This window comes from Cynara cardunculus, unplaced genomic scaffold (assembly GCF_001531365.2).
Source record: "Cynara cardunculus var. scolymus isolate 2C unplaced genomic scaffold, CcrdV1 Un_Scaffold_122, whole genome shotgun sequence".
NCBI lineage: Eukaryota > Viridiplantae > Streptophyta > Magnoliopsida > Asterales > Asteraceae > Cynara > Cynara cardunculus.
This window is the reverse complement of record NW_020200564.1, coordinates 179,387-191,434: the sequence shown is the minus strand read 5'-3', so window position 1 is coordinate 191,434 and position 12,048 is coordinate 179,387. Positions and strand designations below refer to the sequence as shown.

The window sequence follows — 12,048 nt, the reverse complement described above, 5'->3', positions numbered from 1 at the left end:
ATTGAAGTGTATAATGAAATCATCAAATCGTAGATGAACAAAAAAAATCCAGAAATGAAACATGTTTCATGAACGTGAAACTGGTTCATGTTGCAAATAAATTATGTGAACCGAAACATTTTCATGGTGAACTCGTTGCATTGATTGTGTAGTTGATCTATTTAGTTGGTGAAGAGGAAAATGAAACCATTGCATTTTGTATTTGGTGCGTCATGAACTAAGTGCATTTTGTATTTGGTGCGTCATGAACTAAGTGCATGATGAAACGATGAAATGATTTTAATCTGCTACAGAATCTTGAAAATTGTAACCTGCTCTAGAATCTTGAAGATTGTAAGGCTTAAAGGAATGGATCCATCAAATCAGTGATGAAATAAGAAAATTATTGTACATGAAATAGGTTTCATGAAAGTGAAACTGGTTCATGGCGTTATTGAGCATGACTAGTGAAACGGTTGCATAATGTATTTGGTTCGTCATGAAATAATTGCAAGGCTTAAAGAAATTAATGCATCAAACCAGAAACGAAAGGAATAAAATAATTTTGCATGAAAAAAGATTAATGAAAATAAACTAATCTTGGAAGAAAATAATTTTGCATGAAAAAATATTCATGAAAGATCGAGTAGGATGTTACCAAATATTAAATTTTGTTTATCATTTATGCTCTTACTGTTGAAATAAAATAAATCTTTAATATATATATATATATATATATATTTTTTTTTAATTTCCTAAAATAAAGTAAACTAATCTTGGCCATTGATCAAGAAAATGGATGGATGAGATTAGTTACACGGTTTACACAAATGGAACCGGTTTGTATTTGAACGCTCATATATATATATATATATATATATATATATATATATATATATATCCATGAGTTTCTATTATTACTCTCAGTCTCAGGCAAATTATCATGTGAGAAGGAGAGTGAAGGTGAAAAACGTAAAAAGAGATTTGTACTCTTGATTACCTTTAATCTCAAAGTCACTCATAAAACACGTTCGATACAAGGATTAATCTAATACATCTTGATATATCTCATCCTAATATGTGTCCAATAATGAAAATATCTCTTCTTACATCATAACCCGATCCTTAATCTCATATAATACCATAGTGACATAATAAAATCAAAATGCAAACACTAAAAAATAAAAAATAAAAAATTCAAAGAACACCTTACAAAAAGCTTGCATTGGACCAAGACATGCCATAATATAGTAACGTCACCTCATAGAAGAGTTTTATCCTCTAAAACTCATGACACTTATATGAAGCAATAAATTGTAATTTTTAGTATATAAATATTATATATTTCAAAAAATATAATTTTTCTTTTTTAAACCAATAATAAAAATTTAATGAAATATAATATAATTAACACGACAACTACTTAATTTAATGATAAAAGTTAAATTCGATGCTTTAATGTTTAATTAAACAACATACTACAACACAAATCTTAATTAACAAACTGTGACCATTTCCTTATAATTAGAGAGCTAATTAACCATGCATCAACTCTCACCTAATTACACCAAACTAATTAACCCCAATTCTAGCTAAATCCAGGCATGTTGTTCCAGCAGCATGACCCCATGGTCCAGTCATGTTCTTGGTCGTGGTCGTGGTCGTGGTCATGGTCATGGTCCGTCTCTGTCGTTGCAACCGGAGAGCACGAAATCTCGACCTGGTTGTCGGCTCCAACCATGTTCCTGTTCGATGCATCGACCGGTTTCTTGGTCGATGCATCTTCACTTCCGCCATACCAATCTTGAAGAGACCCGGTTGGGAAATCGAGCCAACTCGAAAAATCATCGTCCATCGCATTTATCTCTTCGAATACGTCGCTTCGGGGTTTTACTCCTATCTCTAGATTAACCAATTTCAAGGGGAAACAAAGCATTTAGATATATAACACATTTTAGGTAATGCTGATATTACATGATTATGATCAGATGAAAACTCACCAATTGACGAATGGCCCGAGCTCGAGTCCTCGAGAGTAGGCTTGTTCTCTCGTGGTTCGAAAACCGATTCCAGTGTCACGTTTTCGGGTTCTTCCATTAGGGAGTATTCATGTGTGAATTTTTCTTTGCCCTTATCGGCTTCTGGCGACATGCTTTCGTTAGAAAGTATCTGAGACGAGCTTAATAGAGCTCGGGATTCGCCCAAAACGTCCTCCAACAATCCGCTATTTCCGGGAGGGGATATGTAAGGGGAAATCGCGTTATCGCCATCGTTCGATGGCACAATCATATGATCGTTCACGGTGTTGGAGGAACATGTTGGCGTGATCGCTTGAAACGATGATTGGATGGAAGGGAGCTCGTTTTCTACGGTTTCAAACAACCGAACGTCGTTGAAAGAGGCTTCCGTCGTCGGTATCTGACTCATCCCATGATTCGCTGTCGGGAAACCCTGATTGAAAAACGGCATCGAAGATCGGGAACTCGTCGCAAATTGCGCGTTCGAATGCGACGGTAAGGACAAGGCGGAAACACCACCGTTGGTGTCCCGAAGAATCTTGAAATGCGACTGTGAATTCGGAAGATATAACGGCGTGTTGAAAACCGGACCATAGTTTATCGGATCAAACAACATCGGAGAGATCGAATTAAGAGCCGTGTTTGCATGGTTTGACGAAGACGATGATGATGAAAACGGAAGCGTCTGGTTTTGTAGCGATGGTTCGTGGTGGCGGCGATGATGATGATGGTGTTGCTGGAAATCGACAGGGTATATCGGTAATCCTGCTCGTAAACGTCTTTTCAATCTCGTATTCCAATAATTCTTGATCTCATTATCCGTTCTTCCCTGCAACTACAACAACAACAAAATAGAACATATAACAAGACATTCATCAAATCAAATACACACACATATATATATATATATATATGTTGTATGTATGTATATATATATATATATATATGTATATTGGAGATGGAGGAATTACATGAAGGGCCATACGCGCCCATTTGTTGCCGAATTTGGAATGAAGTTCGATGATCTGGCGTTCTTCTTCAGGAGTAAAAGCTCCTTTTTTGAGATTAGGTCTTAAATGGTTGGCCCATCGGAGCCTGCAACTTTTACCGCATCGCATCAACCCTGAATTCCGTTGAACAGCGTTCCAATTCCCTTCGCCGTGTTTCTTGACATACTCCATTAAAACCGCATCTTCTCCAGCCGTCCATGGGCCCTTCTTCAAAATGGCTCCACCACCTCCTACCGTGTTTCTCCCTGCAGAGGTCGCACCATCTTCTGGAGGCATCTTGGGTTTCAATAAAATCCCATGAAAGGCGTTAAATTTGCTGATGGAAATTGGATGTATGAAAGTGGTGATCGTTAATGGCGGATGGTAGAGAGAGAAGAGAAATTGGAGGAGAGAAATGGAGCTTAGCAGGAATGGTGGCTGGAAGTGGAAGGAGTGGTTTTTGTGTGTAAACTTTTTATAGGCTTCAGATTATATTTCGAAGAACCCTCTGTTTTTGTGATTTTAATTGCAGCATCTTTTCCTTATTTTTCGTAGCATTCTCTCTTTTTTCTTTTTCTTTTAAATACAATTAATATTAAATTAGTAAAATTAAATTTATTCTTTTATATTTTAATAAGATAAAATGGAGAAAAAGTTCCGGTTAATTGAGAATTCTATTCGATGATTGTTTCTTTACCTCTTAATAGTTTTATTAAGTGGCAACCTTTGAATCGTTAACAGGCGAATCTTGTTTGGCAAAAAAAAAGTGTGTCTCTTAATGGTTCTAACACCTTTTGAATGATTTTGTATTTTGGGTCTTTCTTAACCATTCAGCACCCTAATTTTGTTGTAAACAATTATATTTCATTTTGTATTATATCATGAGAATCTCTTAATTATTCTGACCACTTAATCATTCTGTATCAAACCATTCAGCAACTGTCAAACAGCCTCTTAGTTACACAAATTAGTGCGAAAGAAGAAATAAAAAAAATGTTTTTCCGATACTAAAATAATATTGTTTTATTCAGATTTTCGTTTTATTAAAAATAAAATATAAAATAACTTTTTATATACAAGCAATTGTCTATTTACATACAGAGTAAAATTACGTTTTTAGTTCTTATATATCGTTGAAAATTTGTGATTTTGTAAAGCTTATTTAATTGTGGCTTAATGGTTAAGATTATGGCTTATTCGGTCGGTCAGTTAAAAAGGAGTTGCATAATGCATCCATAAACCATTTTTTTCTCACTACCCTTTGTGAAACCACGATCCCTAACCCTTCTTCCCCTCCTCATTACCTTCAGTTTTAGGGTTTATGCAACATGAATCATTATTTCTTCTGTGTATATGTAATAAATAAGTCGTTCAGATAAAAGAAATCATAACCTTGACCGACGTGGATAATATCCACGACAGACAAGACTTCTATCATCGAATGATCTTCGATATACACGACGATGATAATATCTACGGCACACGACGATAATGTCTATGATCGTTGATAGTCGAGACCTTAGATAAATTTTCTAAGATCTAATTAGCTATTATGCTTATTTATCCTCGACTAATACTAACGTACAGTCATTTTCGACAACCGTTATCCTGATCATCTATTGCAGTACTTGAAGGATTTATGATCCAAATCCACCTTATTAACACACCTGGAATAACTGACGACCGACATTCAAAGACATTATCAAGATACAACTATTATCTTCATAAAGATCATTAAAGGAGAAGCGAAACAAACCATTTCTCAAGCAACCGATAAAAGGAGATATGATCATCAGCCACAACGAGAACAACACTACGAACATAAAAGACAAATTTGTTTGATTAAAGTTTTTAACATTCTATGTCGTTTAAACGTGAAATTGATATATATATATATATATATATATATATATATGAGTTTAAAATGAAAACCTTCTAATTAATACAAACGTTACAAATTAATCTCAACCGTCCATCTAGTCTAATGACTATCTTATTTCTTAAATATCTCGATTGTTTACTGATCTAAAGCGTTAATCATAATGAATGAACTATGATCATCTTTCATAAATATTTAGATCATAATAAATACACTCCCATAATATTCATATTGGATTGGATTTTGGTTTTTTTTTTTTTTTGATTTGTGTTAATCTTTTAGTTTATTTAATTAATAAAGATATGGTAGCTTCAATATTCATGTAATATTTTTTTTAGTTTAAGATTTGTCACATCATATTTTGATGACCGGTTACTTATTTGGTGATCGGTTACTAATTCAACAGGTCAATCATGTCCTTAAATGAACGTAAACTTTAGTTAAGATTCTAAAACGATGATTTTGAAAGTTTGTTACCCAAAATAAGAATCATGTAAAAATTGGTTTCATTTTGATGCAATTTTCCCTTTACATAAACATCTCATTTGATTGGTTTGTACTAAATTAGATGTTTTGTATTTGAAACTCCCTCTTGATATATATTACTAAAAAATATAATTTGTGTAGATATGGAAAATCTTCGATTCCCCCATGGTGATTCCCGTCCTCGATAGGGATAGGGATGTAATTTTTCCTTTTCGAGGATGGAGACGATGATTAGGATTGGAGTCCTTGATACCCTCGACCATGTTTGTCATCTCTACATATAAATGATCTTTGAAAATCCATTTGATATCAATTTTATGTAACACCTTCATTTTTACGTCATTTGAAACAAATTCCTCTAAAAATACTCTAAAGTAATGGCTAAATTAAAATCTTAAACCCTTTTGCAACGGAAGTCTTCAAAATACGTAAATATGTAACTCAAAGCTAACTCGTCCTATACCAAGTTAAGTTACAGCCGATCCATACAAGAAATCTAAACAAAAGATCAAATGTAAGATAAGAGCATGCAAGTCTCTAAGTGTGTCATTTGTCCTTATCCAACCTCGAACTATCTGGCTCTAAGGTGCATGCTATAGTCAGCTTATAAAGCTCAGTGAGTTCATGGTTTGTGTGAACAAAAAAAATCATTTCGCAGCATACATATCAACTTGTAAACTTCATATATACCAAATAGTATGCATTTTCTGAAGAAAATACAACACTGAAAGAAAATAGATCTCATAAACTGTCTGGCAGGCATGAGTCATTTGGTCACTTGCATTCTCCGAGTTGTCCGACCTGCACCTGTCTGGACACCAATTATAGGATCGTGCCACTTGTCGTGTGACTTATTGATCAAATGACACCCGTTAAAATTGATCATAAAATTTTCATATGAAATAAAATGCTAGAGTTATTAAAAAAACAAAATAAACACATAGCATGCAACTGATCATAAAATAACATACATGTAAAATATATTGTATCATGTATGTAAACTGAAACATCATGCATACGTACACATCACAGTACAAATCATATAATGCTCGAAAATAAATTTATGCATAGGTATACATCCCATTATAAGTCTCATGAAAACTTACTTGATTGCGTATAGATTGACTACCCATAGCTCTTGACAAAATACATACATATTACATACCATCATATCTCATTAATTGCTTAATTTCTCCAAAAGTCAACTATGGTCAATTTGCCTAAAGTCAAACTCCATATCCAATCATCCTAATATGTCTCAACTTCATTAACTCCATCATTAAAATTTAAGCGGGTCAAACGTGTCAAAATTCAACCCTTTGTCAACTCGGTCAACCCCGACTAACTTTAGTCAAACCCCGAGTTTAAATCTTGTTGACGTCTCAAAACGTCAGAATGCTATTTTTATAATCTTATAAACCTGTTTTTCTAAGTTTATAAGCTAAGTTAATTAATTTACATAATTATATCTTAATGTAATGTGAAATTAATTAATCAACTTAGGCCCAAAAACTTAATAATTAAAAATACATCTAAAGAACCAATTCAGTTGTACTCTTTTAAGTAATTTGGAAAAATATTTTGTCCAAAACTCTAAATAGATACCTAACAAGAATATGGGCTCGTATATAATAAAATTTGATGGCTCGTAATAAAACAAAACCCAATAATACTTGGCCCAAGATACATCAGAGTTGGACCTAAACCCTGACTCCAAACTGCACCATATCCGACCCAGGTTCGGGTTTTTTACCCAACGCGAGTGCTGCCGTCGGCAACGACTTTCTCAGGCTGTTTGACCTCGTCTTTTGACCCTTTTTGCTGATTTTCCCCCTAAAACTCTAGAAAATGATTTTTCTCAATCATAGAAACAATAATCAATGAAAACCAACAAGTATTAAGTTTCATTTGCTCATTAAAAGTTTAGGTTCTAAACCTACTCGAAAATCAGTAAAAAAACGCAAAATCGGGCATTCTAAAGAAAAATCTAAGACATAAGAGTATTAAGATTAGATATAGGACTTAAAAACAAAAATAACCATATAAAGAAACCGATATTTGGTTGGGTATTTTACCTCAAATCGTCGATAAACAGAGATTTGGGATGGGAACTTTCGAGCTCCGATTTTTCTCTCGATTCTCGGCGAAAAGTCAAACTTTTGAAAGAAAAATGTAGAGGGCAGTCTCATCTACTTATACCTGTAATTTTTTTGCTTTTAAGTTGACTAAACGAGCCAATAGAAGCCTTCCAAGATCACCCATCGTTTTCAAATTATGAAGACTTGCATATCTGAAAAGTTTATAAAACAGGTCCCACTGGTTTGACATTGCTCCTGAACTTTCAGAAATATACATTCGGTCCCACCAGTTATTTTGTCCCTCACAATAAATTATTATTACAAACATGATCCCATCTATTCCTATCTTTTTCGGGTGACAGAAGCAAATGTCGATTTTCTATCAGCTTTTCTCAAGTTTATACCACTACAAACATGGAACAGCGTTTTTTTCCAGTCCGATGATGTTACTTATATAATAATTGCCAGTTTAATGCCGATCCAGTTAAAACACAAAATCCTTTTGAAAATTTATCTAATTTATATTTTGATATAGTGTTGTATCATATATGACACGTTTTAGAACAGAAACATCCTTAAATTATATCAGATAAATAAACAAATTAATTCCAAGTATTGTGGGCCAAATCATTGGGCTTTAGTTACGGAAAAGTCCATTTAAATATTGAGTTATTTATTGTTTAAAGAAACACGATAAATATAGCATTGTATTTAAATATATATTTTTTATTAACCTGGATATCCAACCCATTATGCGAGCCGACTAAACCTAAGGCGACCATCTGTTTTGCAGATAGCTTGGAGTCACCGCATTTGAATCTCTGTGGCCATAAGGGGATTTTTATTCCTCCTTAGATTTGAATCTGAGACATTCTCGTACTTTTGACTTTTGGAGCTAAGCTCAAACCAATCAATTATCACCCTTGTGGTTTTAAATATTCATGTTAATAGAACCATTTCTCATTATATAATATTTTCATTACTATGAAAATTAATTTTATGAAATAAGTCGTTCGATTGCATGAATGATAATTTTTACCTGTAAGAGGTTGATCGACAAAGATTAAACCACAATTATTCGAATGATGAAGATATTATTGATGAATGATTCGATTGTCGACATCTTTGTTGGAAAACGACCAGTTTTGTGAATTAGACATGTTGAAGTTCATTTGAATCACAAAGAAAACACATCACAGAAGATCACAGAAGATGATCGGACTGCTCTGATACTGATAGCAAGTCAGAAAGATGAGAGAATTCTTATATTCATATTTCTTAATTAATCACAAATACATAAGCCCTTTATTTATATCAGGAATTCTAACTATCTCAAGATCTAACAAATGTTTACTTAACTCGAACGACAACTAAATAACTACAGTGGAAATCTGAACTATTAGAATTACTAATACATCGCTACATCTGATAAAATTAAAAACCGTAAGTGTAAATTAGGTTTCGGACTTCAATTCAGTCGGGTTATGACCGAAAAAATAACCTCCTTACCAATTCCTAAATTATAAATCAAAGTGTTATTCGTTATCATACATTACAGGTTTGATCAAAATAACAGGTTTAACACGTATACTCATACTTTTAGTTATAATTTCTTTTAAACCAATCAAATCGTTTTGTCTTATTCAGTTATGACCAAATCATAATTCAATTTGAGAGTTTCTTTCATTTGTTTGCTTTTTGAAACATAAAAAAGGAGCACTCAAAAATAAATTTATTTAAAAGGTAAAAAAAAAGTTAAGCATACGATAGCAAATTAAAGAGGTGTTTGGGATTGTTTATTTAACTTATGGTTTTCTATAAAAGTTTTTATCAACTTATCATAAGTTATATTGTTTAACTTCTTATTAACGATTTGGAACCAGTATAAGCTGTTTATCTAAACACTCAAAAATGCTTATTACTGGTGTTACATTGGAATAAGTCAATAAATTGTTTTTATAAGCAATCACAAACACCTTCTAAAGAAAACAAATAGAGAAAAAAGGGGCTTAATTACTTAAAAACCAAAAAGCCCTTTTTTTTCTTTAACTTGTTAAACCATTTATATTTTTTTTATTAATTCAGATATCCAACCCAACCAATTAATCCCAAGACAACCACATGCTTTGCTGGTAGTCTAAATTCTAAAATCATCGTATTTGAGCTTCCATGATCACAAGGGGATTTTTATTTCTTCTTGGATTTGAATTTGATACCTCCAAACACTTTTAACTTGTAAAGTTTAAGCTTAAATCAATCAAGTACCAACCTTATAGTTACATAGATTTATGTATGCAATCTTACAAATAATAAACTAATATTGAATAGTTTTTAAAATACCCATTTAATTATTAACGAAATCACGTGTTTGTTGCATTTCAAGTTAAGAAATTTCATTAGAAGACGTTTTAATAAAATACAAAATAAAAACCTGAAAAAAATAACATTATAAAATTCAAAAGAAGAAAATACGATATTATAAGGGGGTGTTTGAGATTGTTTATAAAAATAACTTATTGATTTATTTTGGTGTGGTATCGGTAATAAACATTTTTAAGTATTTGGATAAACAACTTATACTGGTGTCAAACCAGTAATAAGCAGTTTTTGAAAAAGTTAAACTCTTGTAACTTATAATAAGTTGACAAGTACTTTTAATTATTTCAAATAAGCAATCTTAAAACACCCCTAAAATTAAGATAATAAAATTGAAAAGAACCAAAAACGACATTAATTAGTGAATGAAAAAGAAGGGAATATTTGAGTTTAGTGACCAGATTCAATGAACCAACCTTAATTTCTTCTATGTATTTATTCATCTCAACCATTAATTCTTCCTGAATGCGATTTCTTCATAGTTTTCTAACATGGAACAGGTCTGCTGCTGTTTTCAACGATTCGCTATCCTTCGTCAATCAGGTATCTATTTTATATATATGATCGTTGGCTGAATCTGAAAACGACAAATACTTTTGTTTGTTTATATATTTATGGTAAATTATGTAATACCCAGAATTGGTGATTTCTAGGTTTTTTGATGGTTATAAACTACACAAAATCGAACGATTAAATATCGAAAAAACTCAGAATCATGAAATGGGTTGGAAGAACCCTAATAATTTCTTCACACAAATCCAGATTTGATGGGTGAAATTATGTTTTATTTGATTATTGAAACCCACTTTTTGTTAACCGTTGTAGATTTATATAATTCTTGAAAGAAATTGAAATTCTGGAATTGAAGATTGTAGTTTGATTTCCAGAAGAACAGATGATTGGTTGTGGAGATATCGTTTATTTGCATAAAATGAAGCTCAGGGATCCGATCTAACGAAGAACACGAGTAGTTTCTGATGGAGTTCCCCTTTCCAACTTCAAATTTCATGATTACGACTTCATTTAGGTGAGAATTAATGTATTTTTATTGGTGGAATTAATAATTTGCCAGACCCATTCGTGATTGAATTCAAAAAAGAGGGTCTGTAGTTGATCATTATGAATGGATACAATTTGTTTGATTGTCTTTTAAAATGGGATTTGAATTCCACTGGAATGTTCAATTCGCTTTCCTGATGGAATTTCTCATTCCTACTCTGTGCTGGTGGGAGGGTGACATTATTAACTATACAAACCATTTAAACTAATCACAAACCTTTATTAGATAGATTCTTTTATCACCATACAATTAATATTGAAGACACAATAATAATTTTTTTTTTGTCTTAACTTCACATTCATTAATGGACGGTTACAAAAACATCAATCCATAATTATAGCTAAAATAATATGTTTATTTTCTTTTCCAAATTATAGATGATTTATTATTTTAATATGGTAAGAAATTTGGATGTTTTATCTTCAACATATATGTAGTCGTCAATGTTCATATGATGTATGTATTTTCACATGTGTTCCAATGTGTTCATAAAGCATTATCTATATACATATAATATTTGGTCAAAATGTGTTTACAAGCGAAACACTTTGATCATAGATTATTGTGTTCACATGTGAAAGTCAATTACATTAGTGTTCATAAGTTTTAATAGGTGCAGATAAGTGTTCCCGTATGTTCATATGTGAAAGCCATGAACTAAGATTAGTTAATAAGTACATATATGTTCATATGTATTCATAAGTGTTCATAATGCAACATGGATGATTCTATAAACTATAAAGAAAATGAATAATTACCGATTTGTGATTAATTAATTAATTAATTATCGATTTGTAACCGATTTGGACAGCTCTCCCAAAAATACCATGTTCATCTATGTTTTGTTATACTTCATTTTTAATTAATTACAAATATACCACAATTGATTTCATTCATAGATTTTAAGAATCAAGAGACAAGATTGGTTCACAAAGTTTAAAACACCAACTATTAGGTTAACAAAAGAACCTGCCCCCATATATATATAGTTGGGTTCATGTGAGATCAACCTGCTTCTGTGAGATCACATTTTTATACTTGAAATTTTACAGCAACATACTATAAAGATAAAAAAATCTGAACCTTCACAGCAAAAACACTGTAAATGTTACCTTCATAGTGTTTTATTGTTAAGATTCAAATATAAAAAAGTGGTCTCACAGGTTTCACAAAAATAATATGT

At 32.0% G+C, this 12,048-nt stretch overlaps 1 protein-coding gene and 1 long non-coding RNA gene across 2 annotated transcripts; one reads left to right on the top strand and one right to left on the bottom strand.

The window, feature by feature from the left end:
* Positions 1–1,567: 1,567 nt before the first annotated feature.
* LOC112501444 (transcription factor MYB97) lies at positions 1,568–3,283 on the bottom strand. Its single transcript, XM_025105079.1, has 3 exons — positions 2,969–3,283; positions 1,980–2,832; positions 1,568–1,881 (listed from the first exon to the last, which is right to left on the bottom strand). Exons 1-3 carry the CDS (start codon positions 3,281–3,283, stop codon positions 1,568–1,570), a joined length of 1,482 nt encoding a protein of 493 aa, XP_024960847.1.
* Positions 3,284–10,247: 6,964 nt separating this feature from the next.
* On the top strand, positions 10,248–11,002 carry LOC112501438. The gene is made up of 2 exons (XR_003067510.1): positions 10,248–10,348; positions 10,693–11,002. It is a non-coding gene; the product is annotated as an uncharacterized LOC112501438 (long non-coding RNA).
* Positions 11,003–12,048: the final 1,046 nt, after the last annotated feature.

Coding starts and splice junctions, on each gene's coding strand:
- LOC112501444 (XM_025105079.1), bottom strand. CDS start 3,283: ATGCCTCCAGAAGATGGTGCGACCTCTGCAGGGAGAAACACGGTAGGA. Junction 2,833..2,968: donor GGGCGCGTATGGCCCTTCAT/GTAATTCCTCCA, acceptor TTGTTGTTGTAG/TTGCAGGGAAGAACGGATAA. Junction 1,882..1,979: donor CTCGGGCCATTCGTCAATTG/GTGAGTTTTCAT, acceptor TGGTTAATCTAG/AGATAGGAGTAAAACCCCGA.